The sequence below is a fragment of the Pelodiscus sinensis genome, chromosome 23, assembly GCF_049634645.1.
Source record: "Pelodiscus sinensis isolate JC-2024 chromosome 23, ASM4963464v1, whole genome shotgun sequence".
Taxonomy (NCBI): Eukaryota; Metazoa; Chordata; order Testudines; family Trionychidae; genus Pelodiscus; species Pelodiscus sinensis.
In genome coordinates this window covers 5,259,903-5,284,865 of record NC_134733.1, presented here as the reverse complement: position 1 = coordinate 5,284,865, position 24,963 = coordinate 5,259,903, and the positions used below count along the sequence as shown (strand labels likewise).

At 59.0% G+C, this 24,963-nt stretch overlaps 1 protein-coding gene across 9 annotated transcripts in view; it reads right to left on the bottom strand.

Annotated features, from left to right (window-relative positions):
* Positions 1-24,454, bottom strand: part of CROCC (ciliary rootlet coiled-coil, rootletin) — an 82,903-nt gene extending 58,449 nt beyond the window's left edge. The window contains exons 1-7 of one of the 9 annotated variants that reach the window (XM_075906404.1): positions 24,020-24,454; positions 21,914-21,988; positions 20,870-21,011; positions 19,471-19,619; positions 8,309-8,359; positions 6,223-6,306; positions 1,124-1,309 (exon numbers count right to left, since the gene is read on the bottom strand). In XM_075906404.1, the coding sequence (XP_075762519.1) occupies positions 1,124-1,309; positions 6,223-6,306; positions 8,309-8,359; positions 19,471-19,619; positions 20,870-21,011; positions 21,914-21,988; positions 24,020-24,076 (744 nt within the window). In that variant the 5' untranslated portion in view covers positions 24,077-24,454. Of the gene's footprint in view, positions 1-1,123; positions 1,310-6,222; positions 6,307-6,820; positions 6,918-8,308; positions 8,360-19,470; positions 19,620-20,869; positions 21,012-21,913; positions 21,989-24,019 lie in introns of those variants that run through there. The other 8 variants (XM_075906400.1, XM_075906399.1, XM_075906401.1 and 5 more) reach the window with 8 other exon arrangements.
* Between the last annotated feature and the right edge of the window lie 509 nt (positions 24,455-24,963).

Below are 24,963 nucleotides of genomic sequence, written 5' to 3'. Positions count from 1 at the left end.
CGCAAATTCCAGAGTGTCCACATGTCGACCCTCAGAACCCCACCCCCAAAGCTACACCAGCCATCAGGAGACAAACCGCCCTCAAAAGGTTTATTCAGGGTTGGAAACCGTGTTTTAAATCCTCAGAGCCTGACGCCCGAACAGAGCGGGCCGGGGGGAGAAACAACCGGGCTGAGGCTGCAAAGGAGAACGCAGATGGGACCTTCTCTGCACCAGCCTCAGGTTCCTCGCCCTGCCCAGCAGCTGCTTGGCTCTGTTCCTCCCCAAACCCACCCAGCCTCTTCCCTCGCTCCACCCACTCTCGGCCTTACACCTTCCTTGGGGGGTTCTTCGCCTCCAGCAACCCCTGGGTCAAGCACCCGCTTCCTTCCCTTCCCTCACGCCACCCCAGCTGGCGCCCCGCACACCCGCCAGCCTCTCGGTCCCTGGCGCCGCAGGGCCTACGTCCCATCGCTGCCTAGGCTGCAATCGGAGCGCGGGTGCCGCACAGGCAGCTTCCCGAGCTAGCCAGGAGCCTGCTAGGTCAGTGGCTCTCAGCCGATTCCCCACTATGGGTTGATCCGCCCCTCTGCGTCGAACACGGGCCTCATCCACACGATCCATGCGCTGTCCGCACGGCCCCACGGCTGCCACGGAACCACTGTGCCGCGGAACCAACGCCAGCCCAGCTAGCAAGGGCAGCAGAGCCAGGGGCCCACCCAGCCGGGGGTGCACAGTCAGCGGCTGCCACTCCGCCTGCGGGGCTTCACCGGGCCAGCTCTGCTCTTGCCAGCTCGGCTCAAGCACCAGCCGACTCTCCCTCGGCAGGCACATCCCGGGGCAGGGGAGCTGACAGCCTCCGCAGCCCCCCGGCCACGTTGGGGGGGCGGGTCCAGGCTCCCGAAGGGGCGGGGCTTTGGGGGAAGGGGCGGGGCTGAGGGCAGCCAGGCCTCTTCCTCCCCCGAGCATGGCACCCCTCCCTCTCCCAACGCCACACGGTGCTCCGGCGGCGATTTAAAGGGGCCAGGACGCCAGCCACCGCTGCTGCTGGAGCCCCGAGCCCCTTTCGACCGCCAGCCTCAGGGCAACTGCCCCCTTTGCCCCCCCCCCCGGTCGGTGGGCCTGTCGGGCGCGGGCGACGCACCTTAGCCTGCAGCTTCTGCACCAGCTGCGCCTGCCGCTGCTGGCCCTCCTGGTAAGCCTGGAGCTTGCGTTTGTAGGCGGCCTGCTCCTCCTCCAGGTGACGCCGCAGCTCGATGTTCTGCTGGGCCAGGCTCTTGTTCTCCAGCGCCTCCCGCTCCCCCGCCTCCAGCCGCAGGGCCTGCTCCAGCTGTGAGGGGAAAGGTCACTGCAGCCGCGCCTCCAGCCCGGCTCCTGCCCCCAGGATCTGGCCCCGGGAGCCTCCCCCGCCCCGGCCCAACACTATCCCGGGCCTGCCGCGGGAGCCAGGCCTCAGCTTCTTTGCATGAATGAAAGGCCGGGACTTAAGGGGACGACGTGATCAGTGTTTCTTGCATTGCCGCAGCACCGGTCGGCCCCAGCCACGGACCAGCGCCCACCCCGTGCCCGGCGCTGTACACACCCCGAACGTACATGCAGCCCCTGCCCTGCAGCGGGGTTGCCAGGTGTCCGGTTTTGAGTCCAGTCTTTGAGCTTTCTGTTCGGGAACCAAATTGCGAAAATAGAAATGTGCAGTATTTTCTGCATAAGATGGCCATGCAGATTGTGACGCCATGTCCAGTGTGTCCGGTATGTTTGTTGAAACAACCTGGCAACCCTACTCTGCAGAACCTGCCAGTGATGCAAATATCAAGTAGCGGAGGCAGAAACACAGATCAACAAAGAGCTCATGTGAACGGAAGAGGCCGTCAATCTCTTTCAATGAAAACACGCTCTGCCCCTGGACCCTTCCTCTGACCAGATCCAGAGGGCGTCTGCACCGGAAATCACAGAATCCCAGGACTGGCAGAGATCTCAGGAGGTCACCGAGTCCAACTCCCTGCCCAAAGCAGGACCAACCCAACTCAATCATCCCAGCCAGGGCTTGGTCAAGCTGGGACTTAAAAACCTCTAGGGATGGAGATTCCACCCCCTCCCCAGGGAACCCAGCCCAGGGCTTCCCCACCCTCCTTCTGAAATAGTTTTTCCTAATATCCAACCTAGACCTCCCCCATTGTAACTTGAGCCCATTGCTCCTCGTTCTGCCATCTGCCCCCACTGAGAACAGCCTCTCTCCAGCCTCTTTGGAACCTCCCTTCAGGAAACTGAAGGCTGCTACCAAATCCCCCCTCACTCTTCTCTTCTGCAGACTAAACAAACCCAAATCCCTCTGGGTATGTCTACACTACAGCGCTAATTCGAACTAACACGTCTAGAACTAAAAACTAGTTCGAATTAGCGTTTTGCTAATTCGAACTAGCATGTCCACATTAAGTGGACCCTTAAGCGGGGTTAAGGATGGCCGGAAGCAGTGCCGGCAGGGCATCAGAGGAGGACTTAGAGCGTGGAGCTGCTGTCTCAGGCTAGCCGAGGGCTGCGCTTAAAGGGACCCGACCCCCACCCCGGACAGACAGTTCTCAGGGGTGCCCCGCTTGCAAACCAGTCCTGGCTTGGAGTGCCCTGAGTGCCCACACTGGGCACATCACAGCACTCGGCCATCAGCCCGGCTGCACTTGCCGCAGGCTGCCATCTGGGGAGAGGTGGCAATTGGGGGGCTGCAGGAGAGCTTCCACCCCCAGAAGCCCGCAGAGCCAGCCCAGTCCTCCCCATCGGGGGCTCGTACCCCATTCCTCCCTCACCTCCTTCCACTTACCCTTCCCTAGCCCCTTTTCTTGATGTACAAAATAAAGGACAATTGTGTTCAAAAATGGAATCTGTCTTTATTGAACAAAACTGGGGGAGACTGGGAAAAGGAGGTGGGAGAGGGGAAGAGAGAGGGTGGGAGAGGGGAGGGCAACTACAATGATCAGGGGTTGGGAACAGGCCCCATATGAAGAGAGGCTAAAGAGACTGGGACTTTTCAGCTTAGAAAAGAGGAGACGGAGGGGGGACAGGATAGAGGTCTCTAAAAGCAGGAGTGGGGTGGAGAGGGTGCATACAGAAAAGTTCTTCATTAGTTCCCATAAAGAAGGACTAGAGGACACCAAAGGAAAGGAATGGGTAGCAGGCTTCAAACTAGTAACAGAAAGTTGTTCTTCACAAAGCAAAGAGTCAACCTGTGGAACTCCTTGCTGCAGGAGTCTGTGAACGCTAGAACTGGAACAGAGTTTAAAGGGACATGAGATCAAGTCATGGAGGTTGGGTCCATGGAGTGCTATTAGCCAGGGGGTAGGAGTGGTGGCCCTGCCCAAGGTTTGTGGAAGGCTGGAGAGGGATGGCACGAGACAAATGGCTTGGTCACTGTCTTCGGTCCATCCCCTCCGAGGTCCCTAGGGTTGGCCGCTGTCGGCAGACAGGCTACTGGGCTAGATGGACCTTTGGTCTGACCCAGGACGGCCATTGTAAGCTCAGGGCTCAGGGTCGGGGGTCTCAGTGGACCCCCTTGATTTTCATGCACACCTGCTCCTGGGTGGCCAGGCTGGCAGCTCTCCTGCCCTAGACGGGCACTTTCCTGTGCCTAGTGTGGAGATCGTGGACGAAGTCCACGATGTCCGCACTAGCCCAGGAAGGTGCCCGCCTCTTGCGGTCCCGGGCAAGCTCCCGGGAGCCGCCAGCCTGGTCCCGGGAAGAGGGGGAGGGCTGGGGGGCATCGGGTGGCTGGCTCGATCCGTGCCAGGTGCAGGGTCTGCTGGCTGGGTGCTGGCAGGCTTGCACCTGGCACGGGCACCGTAGCCAGCCCGTGCCCCTTTAAGGGGTCCGGGGCCGGGAGGGGGGCAATAGAGTTTCCCTGGTGTTGGCCAGAGTGGCCACCAGGGAAACCTGGGGAGGCTAGCCTCCCACTAGTTCGATATAAGGGGCTACACACCCCTTAATTCAAACTAGCTAGTTCGAACTAGGCTTAATCCTCGTGGAATGAGGTTTACCTAGTTCGAACTAAGCGCTCCGCTAGTTCAAATTAAGTTCGAACTAGCGGAGCGCTAGTGTAGCGCCTATGAAAGGGTATGTCTAAACTACCCTCCTAGTTCGAACTAGGAGGGTAATGTATGCATACCGCACTTGCTAATGAAGCCCGGGATTTGAATTTCCCGGGCTTCATTAGCATAAGCGGGGAGCCGCCATTTTTAAATCCCCGCTGCTTCGAACCCCGTGTAGCGCGGCTACACGGGGCTCGAACTAGGTAGTTCGGACTAGGGTGCCTATTCCGAACTACCGGTACACCTTGTTTCACGAGGAGTAACGGTAGTTCGGAATAGGAACCTAGTCCGAACTACCTAGTTCGAGCCCCGTGTAGCCGCGCTACACGGGGTTCGAAGCAGCGGGGATTTAAAAATGGCGGCTCCCCGCTTATGCTAATGAAGCCCGGGAAATTCAAATCCCGGGCTTCATTAGCAAGTGCGGTATGCATACATTACCCCGCTAGTTCGAACTAGCGGGGTAGTGTAGACATACCCAAAGTTAGTTCGAACTAACGTCCATTAGTTCGAACTAACTCTGTAGTGTAGACATACCCTCAGCCTCAACTTGTAATTCATGTGCTCCAGCCCCATAATCATTTTGGTTGCCCTCCGCAGGACTTTCTCCAATTCATCCACATCCTTTCTGTTATAGGGAGCCCAGAACTGGACACAATACTCCAGACTGGCCTCGCTAGAGCCGAATAAAGGGGAAAAATCACTTCTCTGGATCTGCTGGCAAAGCTCCCCCTAATGCACCCCAATATGCCGTTAGCCTTCTTGACAACAAGGGCACACAGTTGACGCCAGTGAAGGAGAGTTACTGGGTTGTTAGCACCCAGGACCAGGAGGGAATCTCGCACTCAACAGTCTTCGTTCTAGAGCAGAAGGGCTGGGAAGTGAAACTGACCCAAAAGAGCAAAGCAGCCACTCAATGACTGACAGAGCTATGAGCACCCAGGTATTTATCCTGGCAGCTTCCCTCCAATGGTGTGCTCTTTGGGGTACCCACTGGCACCAGATTCAGGTAGAAACATTGTTTTTCTGCAGCCGAGCCCTCTCCGAGTCTCATCACATTCTGCCATGAAGAGAGATTAAAGACTCGGACTTTTCAGCTTAGAAAAGAGGAGACTAAGGGGGGGAGATGAGAGAGGTCTATAAAATCATGGCTGGTGTGGAAAAAGTGAAAAAGGAAAAGGTATTCACTTGGTCCCACAATATAAGAACCAGAGGTCACCAAATGAAATTAAAAGGCGGCAGGTTTAAAACAAACAAAAGGAAGTTTTTCTTCACTCAGCGCACAGTCAACCTGTGGAACTCCTCGCCAGAGGATGAGGTGAAGACTAGGACTTTAACAGGGTTGAAAAAAGAGCTAGCTAGATTCATGGAGGTTAGGTCCATCAATGGCTATTAGCCAGGATGGGTAGGGGTGGTGTCCGTGGCCTCTGTTTGTCAGGGCTGGAGGTGGGTGACGGGGGAGGGATCACGTGAGGATTTCCTGTTGTGTTCCCTCCCTCTGGGGCATCTGGCACTGGCCATTGTCAGCAGACAGTTCACTGGGCTAGATGGACCCTTGGTCTGACCCGGTCTGGCCGTTCTTGTGATCCTGCCAGGGCCTCACAGATCGGGAGCAGCTTTTTTGCACCGAACCTGGAAGAGTAGGTATTAGCCCCAGCCCGGCCTCCCTGCTCCACGGAGAGGGGCAGACACCATGTGCAGCTTATTGCTGCAGCCCTGATTAGCCGCCACCTCCAGCCTCCCCCATGCCTTGAAAGCAGTCCCCTGAGTGCTTCTAGGGGTACCCCGTCTGCTAGAGTCTGACACCCCAGTGGCTTCTTATCTGTAGAAATGCTACTGTAACAGAGAAACCGACCAAGATCAGAGCCCCATCGTGCTAAGCACCAATCACACACTGGGCACAGTCTGTGCCCTTTGAAGCCTCAATAAATAAGGCAGAAATAGTGAGGGGGAAACTGAGGCATGGAGAAGCAAAATAATTTGCCTGGGGTGTGTCAGACACAGAACCCAGGTCTCCTGACTGCCTGGTAAACATCCTAGCCACTAGGCCACACTGCCCCCCAACACTTTGATTTCGTTTCATCTTATCCAGGATAAGACACACAACATATTACAGAGCAGAGCCACTTCTACTCCAGCGCCACCAGACCCCAGGCCAGCCCGAGCTCCTTACCATCTGGTTCCTCCTCCTCAGCTCCATCTCTTCCTCAGGCGTGGTGCCCAACCCCTGACAGCTCCAGCTGATGTCTTGCTCCAGCTTCCGCAGCAAAAGACATGGCGAAATCAGTACTTGGGACCCCTCCCCAGACACAGCCCTGAGCCCGGGGGACACGAAGGCCGCATGCTGCTCACTACACAGGCCCTTCCGTGGCAGACACAAGACAGCCACGCGGCATGCACAGCCAAGCCCCCCATGCGTCAGACCGCAGCACCAGGAAACCATGCACCACGCCCCACCCAGGGGAGAGTCACGTCCCAGCACCGTGATCCCCAGCAAAAGGCACTGTGATTTCTGAGAGCAAGGACAGCACCACAACCTGGACTGACAGCCACATGCAAATGTGAGATCCCAAGGGACTTGGTGGTTAGATGTGGTGCTCGCAAGAGCTAGCCCCCTGGGCTGGCAAGGACCGAGAGCAGCAATGCCGCTTCGCTGGCAGCCATCAAAGGCTCAGAAAGGAGGCTGGAACCTGTAACAAGTGGCTACTAGCCTAAGAATATGTCATAGCGAGACCCCTTCCCTGAGCTGGGGGGACACAGGCCGTTCTCACCAGGGAAACCTGCATGAAACCCCGGTCTAATATTGTCTGTTTTCACACGACCTGGCTCGTTGCTCTAAGGCAGTATTTCTCAGCCCGTGGTACGAGAGAAGTCTGGGGGGATGTCAACACCACTGAAATTTGGAGAAAACGGAATTTTTGTTGGAAGTGTGACAGCGCTTTATTATTTCGGTACTTTTTACACCCACAAATTTCATCGCCCGCCCGGCTGCAATTGAGTTGTTTAAACAAATGCGTTGCAGTGGTAGAAAACAATTGTGTGTGTCTGAAAACTGACCATTTTTTTAAAAGGGGTACTTTATAAAAAAAAAAGGTTGAAAAACACTGCTCTAGGGGTATGATTCCTGGGTTGGGCTGGAGAGTCCTGGGTTCAAACCCCGCACAAGCACTTATTTCCTGCTTTGGGCAGGAGGCTGGACTTGAGGTCTCTTCCAGCCCTGGGATTCTATGAGCTCAGAGTCAGCCCCCAGGTTGGAGTGGAGCTGTCTGCACAGGGCTGTCGGGGGTGGAGAACTACCCAGCTAGCAGAGAGAGGACACTGCGGTAACACCATTCCCGCTGCTGGGAATAATTGATGTGGGAGTGGCCCACTGATGAGGAACGTAACTTCCGGGGGCTTTGTGGCACGTTAAGATGCCTGTCACCTATTCTAACAAGAGCAGATAAAACTAGATCAGCTGTTTGGGGGACGGGAGTTCATTTATTTGCTGCGTAACATAAAAGTCTCTCCTGCACATGCACACACAGCGCACTATGGGCGCCTCCTCCCTCCCCAAAGGAGTGGCGATTCCTCGTTTGAAGCAACCGTGTTAGGACCCATAAGCCCCAGAACTTTCCCTGGGCATGTTACAAGCAAGCACGTGCTGGGTTAGGAGCTGGTGCCTTCCATGAACGTAAAGACGGGGCCTGAGGCCAGGTGGATCAGAGGAGGCAGAGGGAGCTGGAAATCCCAGCGTGTGATTTACAAGCGACCATGCTCAAGGCTTGGGAGTTTCATCTCGCGAGGGGTGCAAGGCACTGGAGACGGGTGGCTCCGGGTCCTGTCCAGTCAACGAGAGGACGGAGCATCCACAGGCGGCGACTACAAGAACTCTGGGCCTGAGCTGTGCCAAAATCAAGGGCAGCCTTACCACCGAGGGCAGTGGGGTTTGGATCGGGCCCATCCTGGCATTCGGTCCCATTGGGTAGAACTCTGAGGGTTACAGGTTTGGCTCCCGCTCCATCGTGGGGAGGAGAATCCTGCCTTTGCGGGGGTGCCAAGTGGGACTTGGAGCCAGGCGGCTGCTGGTCCAAGCCCCTCGTCAGTTACACCAATCCAGAGGGGTTTGACAGCAGCGTGAGCCATGCACCCCAGTTTGCCTGGGGAGGACTTGACTATCGTAAGGCACCCAGGGCCAGAGGGGTGCGCTCGCCCCCGATCGGCAGGACAGGGTTCGTGCCTCCCCCGCCAGCAACAGCCTCCCGCTGCAGGGTACCCACGTCAGCATTGGTCACCGGGTCCATCCCCTTCTGGCGCAAGCTCTCCTCTAGCTGCGGGGGCGAGGCAGGCGGAGAGACAGAAAACAGCATGAGCCACCGACACCCGGGAGGGAGCCCCCCAAGCACGGACCAGCCCCTGCCCACAACAAAGCAGGGAGGGGACGCGCCAGATCTCCCAGGACCGGGACACCGAGCGGCAGGGAGACGGGTCATTCCGCCTGCGCTGGAGAACCCACGGAAAGAGGGAGGGAGAAGAGACGGGGGGAGGGTGCGGGCAGCTTTGAGAAAAGCTGGGGAGGAGATTAACGTGCCCAGTGTACAGCAGAATGTAATCCTCGCCAGCTCGCCCCGCAGGCCTGGGTGAGCCGAGCGCCGGGAGCTGCTCATCAGGCCAGGCCCTCGGTCGCCAGGAAGCCGGCGGATTTCTTTGTAAAAGGGCAGCAGGCTCATTTCATTCAGTTAATTCGGGTTCCAACAGCTGGTTGGCCGGAGGCTGCCCAAGCGGCACAGGTGCATTGAGGCGCACGGGCTGAGCTGCGGGGGGAGCCCAGGGATGAGGTGGCCGGGGGGGGGGGGGGGAGCAGACTAATTTGGCGCATCTGTAAATACATTGGATTCAATGGATTCAGAATCCAACAGCTGATTGGACCGAGGCAGTGCAAGCATCACAGCTGCTGCTCTGCCAGTGCGGTTCTGCCCTGATCTGCAACACACCTGCCCTGGGCAGCCCCCGAACGGCTCTGGCAGGTGCTTCTGTCATCGCCTGCAGCAGCTGCCGACATCCCAGTCCTCCACCGCGCACAGGCGGCTCTGCCCCCCCCCCCCACGGCTCTGCCCCCCCCCCCCCACGGCTCTGCCCCCCCCCACGGCTCTGCCCGCACCCCTCAACCCTGCTCTCCTCCCTGTCCCGGCCATCCCAACTCTCAGCCCCCACCCCCCCCCACGGCTCTGCCCCCCCCCCACGGCTCTGCCCCCCCCCCACGGCTCTGCCCGCCCCCCACGGCTCTGCCCCCCCCCACGGCTCTGCCCGCACCCCTCAACCCTGCTCTCCTCCCTGTCCCGGCCATCCCAACTCTCAGCCCCCACCCCCCCCACGGCTCTGCCCCCCCCCCCACGGCTCTGCCCCCCCCCACGGCTCTGCCCGCACCCCTCAACCCTGCTCTCCTCCCTGTCCCGGCCATCCCAACTCTCAGCCCCCACCCCCACCCACGGCTCTGCCCCCCCCCACGGCTCTGCCCCCCCCCCCACGGCTCTGCCCGCACCCCTCAACCCTGCTCTCCTCCCTGTCCCGGCCATCCCAACTCTCAGCCCCCACCCCCACCCACGGCTCTGCCCCCCCCCCACGGCTCTGCCCCCCCCCCCACGGCTCTGCCCGCACCCCTCAACCCTGCTCTTCCCCCTACCCCGGCCATCCCAACTCTCAGCCCCCATCCCCACCCACGGCTCTGCTTGCGCCCCTCTCCCTTGCGCCGTCCCAGCCATCCCAGCTGTCAGCCCCCTTGCCCCCCACAGCTCTGCCCGCACCCCTCAACCCTGCGCCTCTCCCCACCCCAGCCCTCAGCCCACCCCACCCCACCCCACGGCTCCGCCTATGCCCCTCAACCGTGTGCCGCTGCCCCTGGCCATCCCAGCTCTCAGCCCCACCCCCACCCCACGGCTCTGCCCGCACCCCTCAACTTTGCTCCACTCCCCCCAGCCATCCCAGCCCTGAGGTCCCCTCACCCCCAGCTCTGCCAGTGCCTCTCAACCCTTCTCCTCTCCTCCCTCCCCTTGGCCTTCCCAGCCCTGAGTCCCCCCAGCTCTGCCTACACCCCTCATCCCTGCTCTGCTCCCTGCTCACTATCCAGCCCTGGGATCCCCCCCAGCTCTGCGGCACCTACTGAGCTCGGGGGCTCCCGGTTCAACGCCTGCCAAGTGTGCCCAGCGGCGTGGTGGTGGCCAAAGCGCCCGTTCTGGTGAAGGGGGGTGTCAGCCCAGCCAGCACAAAGAGGGCTCCCAAAAGTCATCCCTCTGGGGCTGGACGCAAGCGTCCGAGCCAGACACCCGGTGGGGAAAAACCAGGGCTCACTGCATCTCCCGCATCCTGCCCAGCAACCCAGAGGCTGCCTCTGGGGAGCTACGTTCAGGGCAAAATCCTCCCCAGAGTCAGACCCACCACACAGCAACCGGCTCCCACCACAGCTCAAACGGGCCTCTACCGTCCCCAGCCAGCGCCGGCGGGACAGGCCTGCAGCCAGGGGGGTCCTGCCCACCCATGCCTGCCCCATAGAGGGGGGACGGATGGGCTCTCCCGGCTAGCCTGTCCCTCGGCTGGCCCAGTGGGTCACAACAAGGTAGGGCCCAGGATCTGGTCTGGGGACAGCTCCTCCAGCACCCTTGGGCTACCCAGCTGATCCAGGGGGCTCTTCAAGGCCGGAGGGCAGAACAGGGCAACCACAGACCCTCTGTAGCCTGGAGGGCATCGAGTCACAGCCAGGCCCCTCGAGGCAAGGAAGGAAACGGGCGGATCGAAGAACCCCCCCAAATTCTCCTGTTTTCAAAGGAAAGAGCCCCCCTGGTCCCCGCCTCCGCAGGGCCCAGCCTGGCACGGCTCCGCGCCCTAGGGCAGGGCATGGAAGAGGCCAGCCTGCACGCCACAGCCCCGGGAGGGGTCCTGCGAGGCCGTTCTTGCACCCAGTGACGATCAGCAGTGGCCGGGAATGGCCGGCAGCCCCCCATCCAATGCCCTCCCAGCCCCCACCTCCACCAGGGTCCTTCCCCTGCAGCCTCTCCCCCCCAGCACAGCTCCCCCAGGCCGCCCCACTTGCCCGCTCCACTCGCTTCTTCACGTAAAGTCCCGGAGGCTCCTCGGGGGCTGCCGGATCCTCAGGCTCCGTCCCACAGGCAACACTGCCCGGTGTCCAGTGCCCAGGCCCCTGCATGCCCCCCCCCCCCCCCGCCCCGCTCCTGCGAGGCACAAAGCCCCGGCGCCGCGGCGACACAGGCTAAGAAATGCCGCGGCTGAGCCGCTCTGGCTCATTCACATTCTAATGGGCGGCTCGGAGAGGAGTCACCGCGCGACCGTAATCCTGCCACGGCTGCAGCCTCCCCGCACAGGCCCAGCCGGGTCTCGTGACCCGCACGCTGCCAGGGGGCTCCGCGGAGCAGCCCCTCCATGCCCAGCTGGAGGCTGCCGGCCAGGAAATCTCTGCCCCAGACATGGCCAGACCCGTGAGGCAGCCTGAGAGCGCTGTGCGAACCAAACCCCCCCCCCCCCCGCCCTCCTCACGGCGTCACTATGGAGATTCAGGGAGGGATCCGGTAATATCCTGCTGCCTCTCCATCCTCACAGGTCTTCATCCAGGACACTTCCCCGCCTCCCTGAACTAAGCAGTGCCAGCCTGCGGGGTGTTTGTGAGCAAGGTGCTGCTCCCTCACCCCCCACATGCCATGGTGCCTTTGTGGGGGGGGGGACTCACTCTGTGAGATGGGGAGGGTAGAGAAGGACTCATGGAACAAGGAACACACCAAGGAGCGTCACTCCCTTACATGCGCATCAGCCGCGCCTCAGTTTCCCCATCCGCAAAGCGCCTGTGACGAGATACACCGACCCCACATGGCGCTTGTGTTGGGGAAGGGCTGTCGTTGCTACTCTAGGCCTAGGTGTTCGAAAGCAAGAGGCCCTGCATCTTTTTCCCAGGGCAGCGCTCGGCCGGACGTCTTGCTAACCCGGCGCAGAACGGGCAATATCTCGACAGCTCCAGCACAGCTACTGACTGTGGTAGCTGGTGCTTCAGAAACTCTACAGATTAGAGAGACAGATCCCTCGATGCCCAGGGAAGGGGCTGCCCCACCCGTCTGAGCCTTCTGACGGAGAAGTGGGCCCATTACCATGGGAAGTTTAACTCCCCAACTTTATCTGCTTTAAAAACATCAAAGTTGTTTCCAACTCAGTAGCAGTTCCGCACCCGGGGGACCAGCCCACTTCTCGAGTCAGATCGGGTGAATCGGGCAACACTGGGAAACCTTTGGGCCGCAGTTGAAGTTAATGAGAGCGGTCCATATTTGCACGGCGTGTTAAGATCCCACAAATGAGACGTGCGGTATGAGGGCTGACAACTGATCCATATTTGTATTTCTGATCTGTCCCTCTCCTGATCACAAACATGCTCTCTGACACGTACCAGGATGTGAGCCTGAAATATACACATCTACCGGGTGTTCCGTTTGTCCGGTTCCCAAACCCTGCACCAGTTTGCTTAGGGATGTTGTACTTGCTGTAGAAAATCCAATTAAACGATTATTTCGAACAGGCATCGGGGAGGGGGAAAAAACAAGCCAACATATAAGCCAGATCTCCTCATTTCCTCCGGGAAACTGGAGCTGAAGGGAAATCAGTTTTTCTCTATTTTTTTTAATTGGGTAATAAACGAAAAAGCTAACAACAATACAGTTCATGGAGAGGTGTGGGGGGAAGACTGCTGACTGGGCAATCAGCCATCCCTACAACTCAAATCACTTTGCAAAGAAGAGTCAATGTCTTTGTGCCTGTTTTACAGCTGGGAAAACTGAGGCACAGAGTCCTGCAGGTCTGTGGCACTGCTGGGAATAGACCACTGAGCTTCTTACTTTCAGTATGGTGCCCCATCTCCTGGATTGTGTTGCTGTATTTGCAACAGCCATTCCATGCATCATAATGACCAAATTCCCCCGAGAAGCCAAGCAAGGGCCTCATGCATTTAGCTTTGTGTATGCCTCATACACAAAGGCTGCATCTAGACTGGCATGATTTTGCACAAATACTTTTAACGGAAAAGGTTTTCTGTTAAAAGTATTTGCGCAAAAGAGCATCTAGACTGGCATGGATGCATTTGTGCAAAAGACATCTTTTGCGCAAAAGCATCCATGCCCAGATAGTCGCGGTTTTGCGCAAGAAAGCTCCGAGGGCTTATCCCTGAGTGGCAGTGGCAAAGTATTTTCGCAAGAAGCACTGATTTTGTACATTACAAAGTCAGTGCTCTTGCACAAATTCAAGCGGCCAGTGTAGACAGGCGGCAAGATTTTGCGCAAAAGCGGCCGCTTTCGAGCAACATCTTGCCAGTCTAGACGCAGCCAAATGGATTCCAAATTGCAGGACCGACCTTCTCCCAAAGCGACTGCCGTCAGTGGGAACGAACTCTGGCTATTCTGGGGCTATTCTCAATTGTGTTCAAGTCTCCCAGTATTTATATTGGCCCAGCCCGGAATAAACTGCCCGAGACGCATCACACCACATCTCTCTGCCTATCTCCCTATTCAATTGTCTGTAAGACGGGCCCCTTTTCAAAGGCACAGGCCTGGGAATGAACAAAGTTTACCATCTCCCCTAGCAACAGCTGCCTTAGCAACCAGAGATTCCTTCCATTCTTCCTCCCCGTTGCCACGGACACAGGGCGGTGGGTCGCTGAGCCCAAAATACCACCTCAAAAGATGAGAAGAGGCAAAAGGGCTCCTGCCCCTGCCCCCCCTCCAGCGTAGGCTGGGTTCTGGGGTACAAGTGCAGAGATGCCACCAGCCCCCAAAGTTTGGGGGTCTGGAATATAAAGGCTCTGAGTTATGCTGCACAATTCCCCATGGGCGTGCTGCTCCATGCTGGTGCCCCCACCCCAGCACTCAGCTGGGTCAGCCAGTGCCCTGCCCCTCTCTGCCCTGGGCCTCCGTGCTGCCGGCAGGGACTACTTAGTGCCTGTGCTGGTGACGATCTCACTAGGGAATGGACACAGACCCCTCCCCCTTCCCATCCCCATCGCTGTCACATTGGGGGCAGCAGCCCCGGACGGTGGCACCTGCTGGCCACTGCATTTGCGATTGTGACTGAGAATGGGAGCGTATCCCGCCAGGGACAGGCTGCACTAGCAAAGAGGAAAATTGCCGCCGGAGCAGCCTAGCGGGTCAGGCGCAGGCCTGGGATGCAGGAGACCTGCATTCGGTCCTTGGCTCAGCCGCCAGCGTGCCGGGTAATCTTCAGCAAGTCGCTCCCCCCGCCGTGCCTCAGTTTCCCCATCTGCACAAAGTGGAGAATGATCCTGACATGAGGGTTTGAGGTCTATGGACGACACGCGCTCCCAAGCGCTGTGGTTTGGGGTTATATTTCCCACTAGATTTTCTTCATTTCAATCCGTGCTCTGGGGTGGGGTTCAGTACACAGGCTGCCCTGGGAGGGAGGACTACTCCAGTCCTCTCTCACCGGAGCAGCTTGGGACCAGGGGACAAGCGCTTCTCCATGGTAGCTGCAACTCCAGCAGGCACAGCTGGGGGAGGGGGCAGGTCCAGGAGCATCTGCCCCCTGCGCTCCCCAGCCAGAGTGAGGAGTGGAGCAACTGGGCACTTTCCCCTCACTCCCTGGCAGAGGGGAACAGCCAGCAATGTCCCTGTAGGAACGGGGGGGAGGGGGAAGAGATTTCAGCTCTCCCCCACCCTGCCTAAAGGGCAGTGCGGTGGGGGCTCAGGGCTGGGGCAGCCCCAGAGCAGGGGCGTGACCCCAGCCAGCCCCTTTCACCTGTCTGGAGAGTCTTTCTCTTTGCTGTATGGTTTTCTGAAAAGCAATCCCATTCCGGGCACATCCCGCTTTCCTGGCACAACCAACCCCTGACCTTGCGTGAAGCTAGGATAAGCATCTGCCTACCGAATTTGGCTGTCCTAACAATTACGGTGTAGGAGGAGTTCTTGAACAGGCACACCGACAGGTGCACAGGCACACAGACAAACTCTCAACCATCTAGTCGAGAAGGACAGGCAAGGCCTCCATCACCGAGGGAAGCAACACCCAGGCCAGCAGATAAGCAAGGCTCACAGGCTCAGGGCCAGTGTCAGGCGTCTGCCGGCGGTTCATCCAGATGTGGACCCGTTTTATTATTGGCCCCGCCTGACTGGGCAGCGCGTCCTACCTGAGGCACGTCCCGAAGCTGTGGGCTGCACATGGCAGCGGTGCCCCCCACCCCGCCCAGTGGAGCCCCCCCAGCCCGCGGGAGAAGAGGAGGAGGCTGCCGTGGGTGCTGGTGGTGAGGGTGCCCCGGGCGACCTGGCCTGACCCATGCTGTCAACTCACGAGCTCTTCACGCCGCTGGGGGAGCAGCCGCCGCAGTCCTGCCCAGGTAGAGCTGGACCTCCGGGCCCGGTGTGCCGAGCTGCAGCGCCCCATTCGAACTAGGCCCCGCAAATAACCACACAGGCCCTGCACACACTTAGGAAAGAATCTGCCTCCTTCCAACAGCACCGGGGCTCACCCAATCACCGGTCCATACCCGGGTCACAGCGCAAGGCGCTCAGCGTTCACCAGATCACAGAGCATGTCTAGCTCCTCACACACCGCTCCTAGAACGCCTGTGACACAACACCCGTCCGGGCACTAGCTCAGAGAGCCCTTCGCCCCAAAGGGAAGGATCGTTTGTGTCACTCCCTCGCCCCACAGCCAGTAGCGCTGGCGCTGATCAGGAAGGACTGCCGGTGGCACTCCCCTCCCCCCAAGGTCTTTGCCTTTGCTCATTACACAGTCAATCTGTGGAACTCCTTGCCAGAGGATACAGTGAAGGCTAGAACCAATATTTAAAAAGGGCTCAAGAGGTGATTCTGGTAATTACAGTATAACGTCAATACCAGGCAAATTAGTTGAAACTATAATAAAGAATAAAAATGTCAGACACATAGACGAACATATTTTGTTGGGGGGAAAAGTCAACATAGTTTCTGTAAAGGGAAATCATGCCTTACTAGAGTTCTTTGAGGGGTCAACAAATATGTGGACAAGGAGGATCCACTGGCTACAGTGTACTTAGATTTCCAGAAAGCCTTTGACAAGGTCCCTCACCAAAGGCTCTTAAGCAAAGCTAAGTTGTCGTGGGATAAGAGCGAAGGTCCTTTCGTGGATTAATAACTGGTTAAAAGTCAGGAAACAAAGGGTAGGAATAAACGGTCAGTTTTCAGAATGAAGAGAGGTAATGAGTGATGTCCCCCAAGGGTCTGTCCTGGGACCAGTCCTATTCAATCTGTTTATAAATGATTTGGAGAAAGGGGTAAACAATGAGGTGGCAAAATTTGCAGATGACACCAAAGTGCTCAAGATAGTTAACACCAAAGCAGACTGTGAAGAGCTTCAGAAAGATCTCACCAAACCAAGTGATTGGGCAACTAATGACAAATGGAATTTAATGTTGAGAAATGCAAAAGTAATGCACATTGGGAAAACTAATCCCAACTATACATACAATATGATGGGGACTAATTTAGCTACAACTACTCAAGAGAGAGATCTGAGCAACGTGAGCATGTCTACCAGCCAGGCAGTTCACAACTAGGTACTGATACTCCTAATAATAATACTAACACTCACCTAATTAGAAAATACCGGACTTTTAGATGTCCGGTATTTTCTTAATTTTTTTCCCAGACAGAATCCTCAAATACCCGACTGTCTGGTTCAAAGCCGGACACCTGGCAATCCTAGCTGACAGCCACAGGCAGGATATACGGGGGGGAGAGAGGGAACAGCATAAGTACCCGTCCCCAATCCAAACTTTCTCCCTTCTCCTGGTGCCCCTCCCTGGGGAACAGCCTAATAACGCCCCCGTCCCCTCCTTCAAACCCCCAACCCACGCCCCAGCTCAGCTCCCACAATCAGGCCTCCTTGGGGCGTTTTGTGCAATACATGCGAGTGCAGCACGGCATTCGTGGGACACAGGTCAGCGGTCACTGAGCACGACAGAGGCTGGCTACATACTCAGCCTTTCACCGCCCCCGCCCGCCCATCCCTCCCCTGCACCCACCACAGGGCCCTTTCCAGCTACTTTGTCCTGGCCGTGGAGAAAGGCAGCAACAAAGGCTCCATTCAAGCAGCACAAGAGGCGGGAGTTGGGAGTGGGAGGGTCCGTCGGGCCCAACCGGCCCTCGGGGCCTTCGCCGCCCGGGGACTCGCACAAAGGGCGCGATTCAGAGCCAGAGTTCAGCCTCCACTGGAGCTGCTGGCTTAAAATCAGACACTTGGTGCCCCTGCCGGGGGCATTTCTGTGCGTTAACTCCCCCAGCCTGCCCCGAGGTTCTGGGCCCAGGAGAATGGCAAGGACGCTGCCCGACCACTTCTGTTTCCTCCCGGGCAAGTCCCGGCAAGCGCCAGCCACATTCCCTGCGAGAACATGCCCAGGCAGGCCCAGGTCCCTGACGTGGACAGGAGCACACACCACTTCCCTGGGGAACTGCTGTTCCAGGGTCACGGCCCGCTCGGCACAGGGCCCCTGGCAGGGGAACAGGCCCGTCAGGTTGCTCCTTTTGGTGGGACGTGCTCCAGCAGGTTTCATCCCGCGCTGCCATAAACGTTCATTAAAGATTCACCTCAACTACCTGGCGGCCCTCAAGGCCTTCCGGCCACAGCCCAGGAGACGTGGTCCCATTCGGCTTGGCGAGCACGTTTCTGCCGTGGCACCTCAGGAGGTCGCCAGCTGCCAGGCCTGCGAGCGCACGGGCCCCCTAGCAAGGCAGGAGCAGCCGAAGCCGCGGCAGCAGTGCAGACTGAAGCGGTAACCGGGAGCTATCTGACCAGCTGCGCCAAGCTTGCCACACACCCTGCGATCCAGCTCTCAGCAACGCCACCCTGCCCCTACCCTGCCGAGTGTGAGGCCAGAGGAGCAGCATGGCCCAGGGGGCATAGCCCACGTCCCTAGTGGGTCTCAGGGCTCAGCTGGATCCAGTGGGTTTGGAAGGGGAAGGGTTGGGTCTAGTGGCAGGTGAGATGCTCTGAGCACAGTGGCCAGGGAGCTGGGGCAGGTCCCCACACCAGGTCCCCAGCCCCAAGAGACCAGACGCCAAACCAAATTAACCCGGGCGATTTGCTTCCAAGCAGGCGTGAGGCGCTGGGGGGGGAGGAGATGAGGGGGCACATCTGAACCAAACGCCATGGGCAGGAGGGGCAAGGGGTTGGCCAGCAGCCAGAAAGCCTGGGGGCTAACAGGGGGCCTGGTGCCCGCCATACGAGTCTGGCCCCTCTGCACTCGCTGGCAGCGGTGGAGGAAGAGGAGCAAGGCAGCTCCAGCTCGCTCTGCTCCTCGTCAGTCGGGAGAGAGGCCTGGACCGCCCTGCACTCACCGGCGGGAAGCAGTACAGTGTGGTCGGGGGGGGGAGGGAGGGGGCAGGATGAGCTGAGACTGTTGCTCCACTTCCCCCACCTCTGCCAGTGAATGCGGAACGGGGGGGTGGACCCCGCTGCTGGCATCCCACCCCAACCCCACTAGTCCCCTGGTCCGTATCGGTTGGGAGAAGATGTGGGGCGGGGGAGGAGCAAGGGCGGGAGGGGGCAAAGCAGGGCAGGAAGAGGCAGGTCTAGGGGCGGAGAGGTTTTGTCCTGGCCTTTCCCTGGGCAGGGGGAGGTCATGTGGATTGTGGCCCCGTGGGCCTTCCCACAGTCTCCTGCTTCCAAGCCAGACCACGCCGAGCCCTTCGCCAGTGCATGGCCCTCCTGCCCACGTACCCTCATGGTGCTCCCCGCCGGCGCTGCGGGCCAGAGGGACCACGAGGCACCAAGGGGAGCCTGGTGGGTGGGAGGGAGGAAATTTCCGATTCAGCCGCACGGCACTAAGGAGGGTCCCCACTCAGAGCTCTCCTTGTCTTAGCCCCGACCAGGCAAATAACGGAGCATTCCTTCCCTGGCAATTCCGAAAAACGGGGCTTTAGCGTCATTTGGGTCACATGGAAAACAAGCGTTTTCGGCCAATCAAGAAGTCGTGAAAAAACGGCTGGGGGCTGAACGAGGAAACATGGCGGTTCCACTCCGAGCACTTTCCCGCCCCCAGACACCACCCCCAGCCCCTATTCAATGCGCAAAGTTCAACGGCTTCCTTTCGAAAATGTCCAACCAAAAAGTTTTGACTTTTTTTTTTCAGTGTGTTCCCCTCCCCTCCTCAGTGCAAACACTTGGGGGAAATCAACCGGAGTCCAGGGAACAGTTTAGTCAACATCCCTCTGAACGGTTTGGGGGGTTTTTTGCTTTTTGGAAAAAAGATGTTTCACAAGAAAAGTTTTGCCCAGCTCCAGCGGCGACCCTCCCCCACGGCTGAGCCCGTGTCCGGCACACACGACTTCTCCCTGAGCACACAGCTGAGTGGGAGTGGCACACGATCCCCCCCATCAGCAGGACAGGACCGGCTGCCCACACCTACCCTCTCGCTGATGGCGTTGTATTTGATGGCCAGCTCATCGCGCTCGGCCCGGCTCTGCGCCAGCAGGTCTTCCACACGGGACAGCTCCTGCTGCAGGATGCGGTTCTCCTCCTGGAGGGAGAGAAGCGACATCTCCCCAGGACAGGCTGCTGTGGGAGAAGAGGGAGAGCCGTAGCAAAGGCATCAGTGCCAGCTGGGGGCACCCACCCCAGAGCCACAGGGAGGCGGCTGGCTAGAGATGAGGCTGGCCCTGTGACTTTCCTACCAGGGGTCAGATCACCCCGGGTTAAGGCCTTGCTAACAGCCATGACACCGACAATACCGGGGACGCACTGCGGGGTGACCACATGCGCTCCCCGAGACGCGCTCGTCAGTGCCACAGAGCAAGGGGGGGGCCAACCCAGCCTGCCCCCTCCCTACCGAGCCTGGGGCAGCCACGCAGCAGGGATTTCAAGGGAGCCCTTAGCCACGAGGCCATGCCGAACGGCAGCAGGAGACGGGGGCCCTTTGCGGCAAGACACGGGCAGGACGGCATCCGAAGCAGGCTCTCCACAGACCCCGCGGGGGGATAGTAACCGAGGGACCCGGCAGCCGTAGCCCTTAGCTCCAAGTGCTCCCTGGGCTGCACTGCTCTGCTGCCGAATTCAGCGAGGGCCTTCGGCGGGGGACAGCCTGTCAGGGCCCAGGCCCCGGCGCTGGACGGGTTCGTGCGGCCGACTTTGCTGGCCCCGCTCGCCCCTGGTTGGGTGAGCAAGGGAGGGAGAGGCACAAGCCTGGACACGCACCAGCGCTGCACACGCAACCTGGCAACATCCCCCTGTGCGAATTTGGCTGGCCTGCGTGGGTCCAGGCGGGTCACTGCACACTGGGAGCCCAGGCTCTGCGCGCTGCCACTGCATGTCCCAAAGTGGGGGGGGAGAGGGCAGAACTGCTGGGCCCTTGGTCAAGGTGGGCGGGGCCTCAGGCCAAAGAGGCGGGACTGGGGCAGGGCACCTCTTGGACCATACCATGTCCCAGCCAGCACTGAGCACCACTCAGAGTGCACCACCCGGGCTCCAGTGGCAATTTACAGGGCCCGGAGCTCCAGCTGCCAACACTGCCGTGGTAGTGGTGGGTGGAGCCCTGGGCCCTTTTGAATCACTGGGCCCCAGGGCTGTTGCCCCCTTCTCCCCCGGCGGCGGCCCTGTCCCAAAGGAAGGCAGCCACATGCCACACTGGCCAGGCTGGCTCCAGGAGCAGCCATCAGGCAGACACAGCCTGGAAAGGGCCGGGAGCCCAGAAAAGCTGCTCCAGCTGCCCGTGGTGTAGCCTGGCCGGGCAGAACCCATGTGCTGCCGCAGGAGGTGGGTCAGACCCACAGCACAGCGAGCAGCCGGAGGCCAGGCTGCCACAACCCTACCTGGGCTAGCCAGCGCCGACAAGTTCTTGGCAACGATCTCCCGGATCCGGGCGGGCAGGCGGGTGGGTGGCGCGTCCTCGGAGCCGCCCCGAATGATAAGACTCTTCCCCTCCCCAGAAGTCAGCACGCTGCTCTCCAGCTTCTGCGGGCGTGAACACAGCACGCTGAGCTGGGGGGCCAGACCCACTGCCATGGCGCTCGGTCGCTAGTTCCTCCTCCAGACAGCAGCTCCCCCAGCTCTCCATAGCACAGACAGCCCCCTTCTGGCCCTTTGCACACTGATAACTGCCTTGTGCGTCGACTCCCCCCATGCAACATGAAAATTGGCTTATGAAGATGCATAACTCCAAGATGTTTTATGCAAAATAGATCATGTAACATCTCGATTTTATAGTTACAATCTGCTGGATCTCTAGATCCTATTTGTGTGCTCATGTGCGAAGTACGAAGTGTGGATCGGTTATCATTCTAAATGTGCTAACGAGGGACGTTACTGATGCCCAGGAAATGTAATGGCTCGGTGATCAAACCAACGACCTGCGAATGGTCTGGTTTGTCCTGTAAGCCCAGACTGTGATTGGTCCTAGAAATACATGTGACCAGCTACCTGGTGCTGGAATCCATCCTGAACCTGGTATTTTTCCATGGGGATGGAGAATGCCAAACAAAGGATTCTCACCCTCTGGGAAAATCTATGAAAGCAGTGGGAAGCCATCAGCTTTTGTCTTCAGCTGGCCTTTGAAATTGCCTGGCCCAACCGAAGAGGATACCTAGGATACCTGTCAACAAAGAACTCTGAAGAAGCTGTAGACCCAAGTCAAAACAAAAATCAACGCTGATGTTAAGCTTGTACCTGAGATAAGAACAGCTGTTTAGGATAAGAATTTACATTCTTAGTGGATTAGAACTAGCTAAGTGTTTGGGTTCATTTTAATTTAGTAAGTTACTTTGATCTATTTTCACTTGCAACCATTTAAATCCTAGTTCTTGTACTTAATAAAAACACTTTTGTGTATCAGCAAGCCCAGTGTAAACAATGGTTACCTGGGAGAGGGAGGAAGTAACCACTGTGCTCTTCTCTCTCTCATTGAGAACGTGGGCAGACCTTATCAGCTTTCTCTAGGAAAGGTTTTCACAGAGTAAGACGGATTTATTTGGGGTTTGGTTTCCTGGCTGCTGAGCCCTTAGAACCGAGTCCTCCTAGAGCTGAGCTGACTCAGGGTCTGTGTTGCTTTGCAGGGGGCAGTTACCCCAACTCTATGCCTTGTCTGGGGGAGATCAGAGGATCTGGCCCAGCAGCACGGGGTGGTGAGGCACTGCAGAGAGCAGGAAGGCAGGCGTCAGTGGCATGATCAGCACGCCAGGGGACAACATTAAGGGGACTTCGGAGATTTTAACCCGTCACCCCTGGATCAGTGTAACCTCGCCTGCATCTTCCTGGGAACGGGCCTCTTGCTCCCCGGACAGGGAGACCAGGAGGCAGCCTGACGCTGCTCAGGCCTCACGCAGTCAAGACAACGCGAGGCTGCTCCAACCCGCCTGACTAGCAGTGGCTGGGACGTCACTGACTGACTGTACAGAGGCCATTGACAGGTATTGGGATGCTCAGGACTCTGTCCGTCAAGCTAGACCCTCTCTGGATTGGACCCAGGTCCACAGACGTGTCACAAGCAAAGCCGACGCGGAACCAGGGGATTAGCATCCACCTGCCTCCCAGCTGAACCGGGTTCAAATCCTGAAAGTCTGGTGGGTCCCGTCCCTATCCCCATCCCCATCCCATAGCCACCCAGGCTGAGTAAACTCACTGCACGCGCCTGCTCAGGAGAGGGCCAAGCCTGCAAGAGCCCAGGGCTGCTCCACCTGCCCTGCACCCTGCCAAGAACCAAATTCACCCCCCGCAGGAAAGGCGACAGGATCCCAGCTTCATGACCCAGCCTCTGCCCCTCCACTTACCCTACAAGGAGCCCCGGTTTGGACCCAAGTTCAGAGCTAGGGCACCCCCATAATCCACCCTCTGCAAAGACTTTCTAAGCCGTTACAAACACTGCTAATCTCTCCCTGCCCCACCATGCCCACCCCTGCCAGGGCAACACGGACAGGCCTCCTTCACCCGCTGGTGCAGCTCTCACCCCTCACCCGAGAGCGCCACAAACACCTTCCAGAGAAACTCTGCCCCTCTCCTGGCGTGGATTGGACCCTCTCCGGCTGGGTCCGTTGCAGCTTTCATTTGCGGGGATAGAAATAGCACCTACTACAAAGCCAGCCAATCAGGTGCCAGCATGGGCACCCCTTTTACCGTGAGAGTGTTTGGCCGGTGACCTGCACAGCGGGGCGGGAGGTAGAAAAGTTGGGCTCAGGGCATTTTCTGCTTCTTTCCCATTGTATAATCAATGGCCCGGGCCTGCCCGGGGCCTCCCCGGCTGTCTTTGGGACTGAACTCGGAGTCCTTGTCCCCCCATTCCGGCTGGGCAGCCGGCGGCAGAACTCCAGGGATGATGTGATGACAGGCTTGAAACTGGGGCCAGACGGTTTTCCAAACACCCCTATAACTCCAGCCTGGCACCTGCTTGGGAGACAAAGGCTTCAGGGCCACTTCCAATACGCTCTGGCTCTTTTCATCCTGCAGCTGCCCCGCTGATTCTCTGGCCACGCAAGGCCCGGGAAGGGAAGGTCTAGCAGGCCTGGCAGGGTCCGGCTGAGAAGTGGGGGGAGGAGGAGTTTCCCGTCTGTAGCCTTTTAGGGGCAGATCGCCCTTAAGCCAAGCAACTGCATCTCCAAGGCAGCCCTCCAGGACGGGCACAAACCCGGTTGCTACCCAAACTGTCAAGGCAGCGGACAAAGAGGGAGTCTCTGGACTACACCAGGGGCCGGATTCGCTTCTCGCGTGCCCCAGTGTGAACGGGGAGCGGGTCCACTGGAATCAGTGTGGAATCCGAATCGGGCGCGGGGTCCCCCGCCCAACTCCGCGCCCTGGGGGTGTAACGGGGCTGGCTCTAGCCACCCTCCGGACCGAGACCAGAAGCGGGCGCCCCCGCCTCCCTTTCCATCCCGGCGCCCCGCCAGCCAAGCCCGGTTGGGGGGGGGGCTCTGGGTCCGGCCCAGCCCCTGCTCCCGGCGGGGGAGTCGGAAAGGCGAAAGCAGCCAACCCACCTGGATCACCGCCTCCAGCCTCAGCTCGGCGCCCGCCGCGCGCTCGGGGGCGCTCATGGGGGTCCCCGGGAGCCCCCCACCAGCCGGCCCAGGGCAGCCAGCTAGGAGCGCTCAGCCGGCCAGGGCGCCCCCATCCCCGCTCGGCTAGAGCCAGCGCCTCCCCCCGCGGGGCTGACTGGTCCCGGACGGCCGCTCTGGAGCGCCCGGGCCGCTTCCCCCGGGCAGCGCCTGGATTCGGATTAAAACTCCCCCGCGCTGCGGCCAATAGGCGGGCAGGGCAGGCGGCCCTTGGGGGGGAGGCAGCCTGGGAATCCCGCCCCTTCCTGGGGATTTCATTCATCCGCATCCTCCCCTGCTCCGGGCTCAGAGCTGGGGGCTTGGCCGCAGCAAGGAGCCGGAGCGGGGGACAGCGACAGGCGCCCACAAGCCGCAGGAGAAAGGATGTTTAAACGGGCTGGCCCAGGGCTCCCCCTTCCTGCCTCCCTCCTGCACCGGGAACAGTGGCCCAAGGCGACTCCATGTGCACGGGGGTTGGATCCAGCTTCCTTCCTTTCGTCCCTTTTCTCCAGCCCCTTCCTGTTTGTCCCCAATGGCAGCCCCTGTTTGGCCGGTCATCTGACGAAGTGGGTTGTGCCCACGAAAGCTCAGGATCCCAGCTACATGTTGTGTTAGTCTTTAAGGAGCTGCTAGACTGGTGGTGGTTTAAGGTTTTCCTGTTACAGAGGAATTCGACTCCCCCTCTGAACCTCATACTGATAGTAGTCGTGCCTTAACCAATCAGTCTACTGAAATGTCACTAACCAAACCTAATGTACTGTAACGTAAACAACGAAAAGTCCTGTGGCACCGGATAGACTGGCACCGTATAGACCAGTGTTTCCCAATTTTATTTGGCCACGGAACCCATTTAAACTCAAAAGAATGTGGTGGAACCCCCAATAACA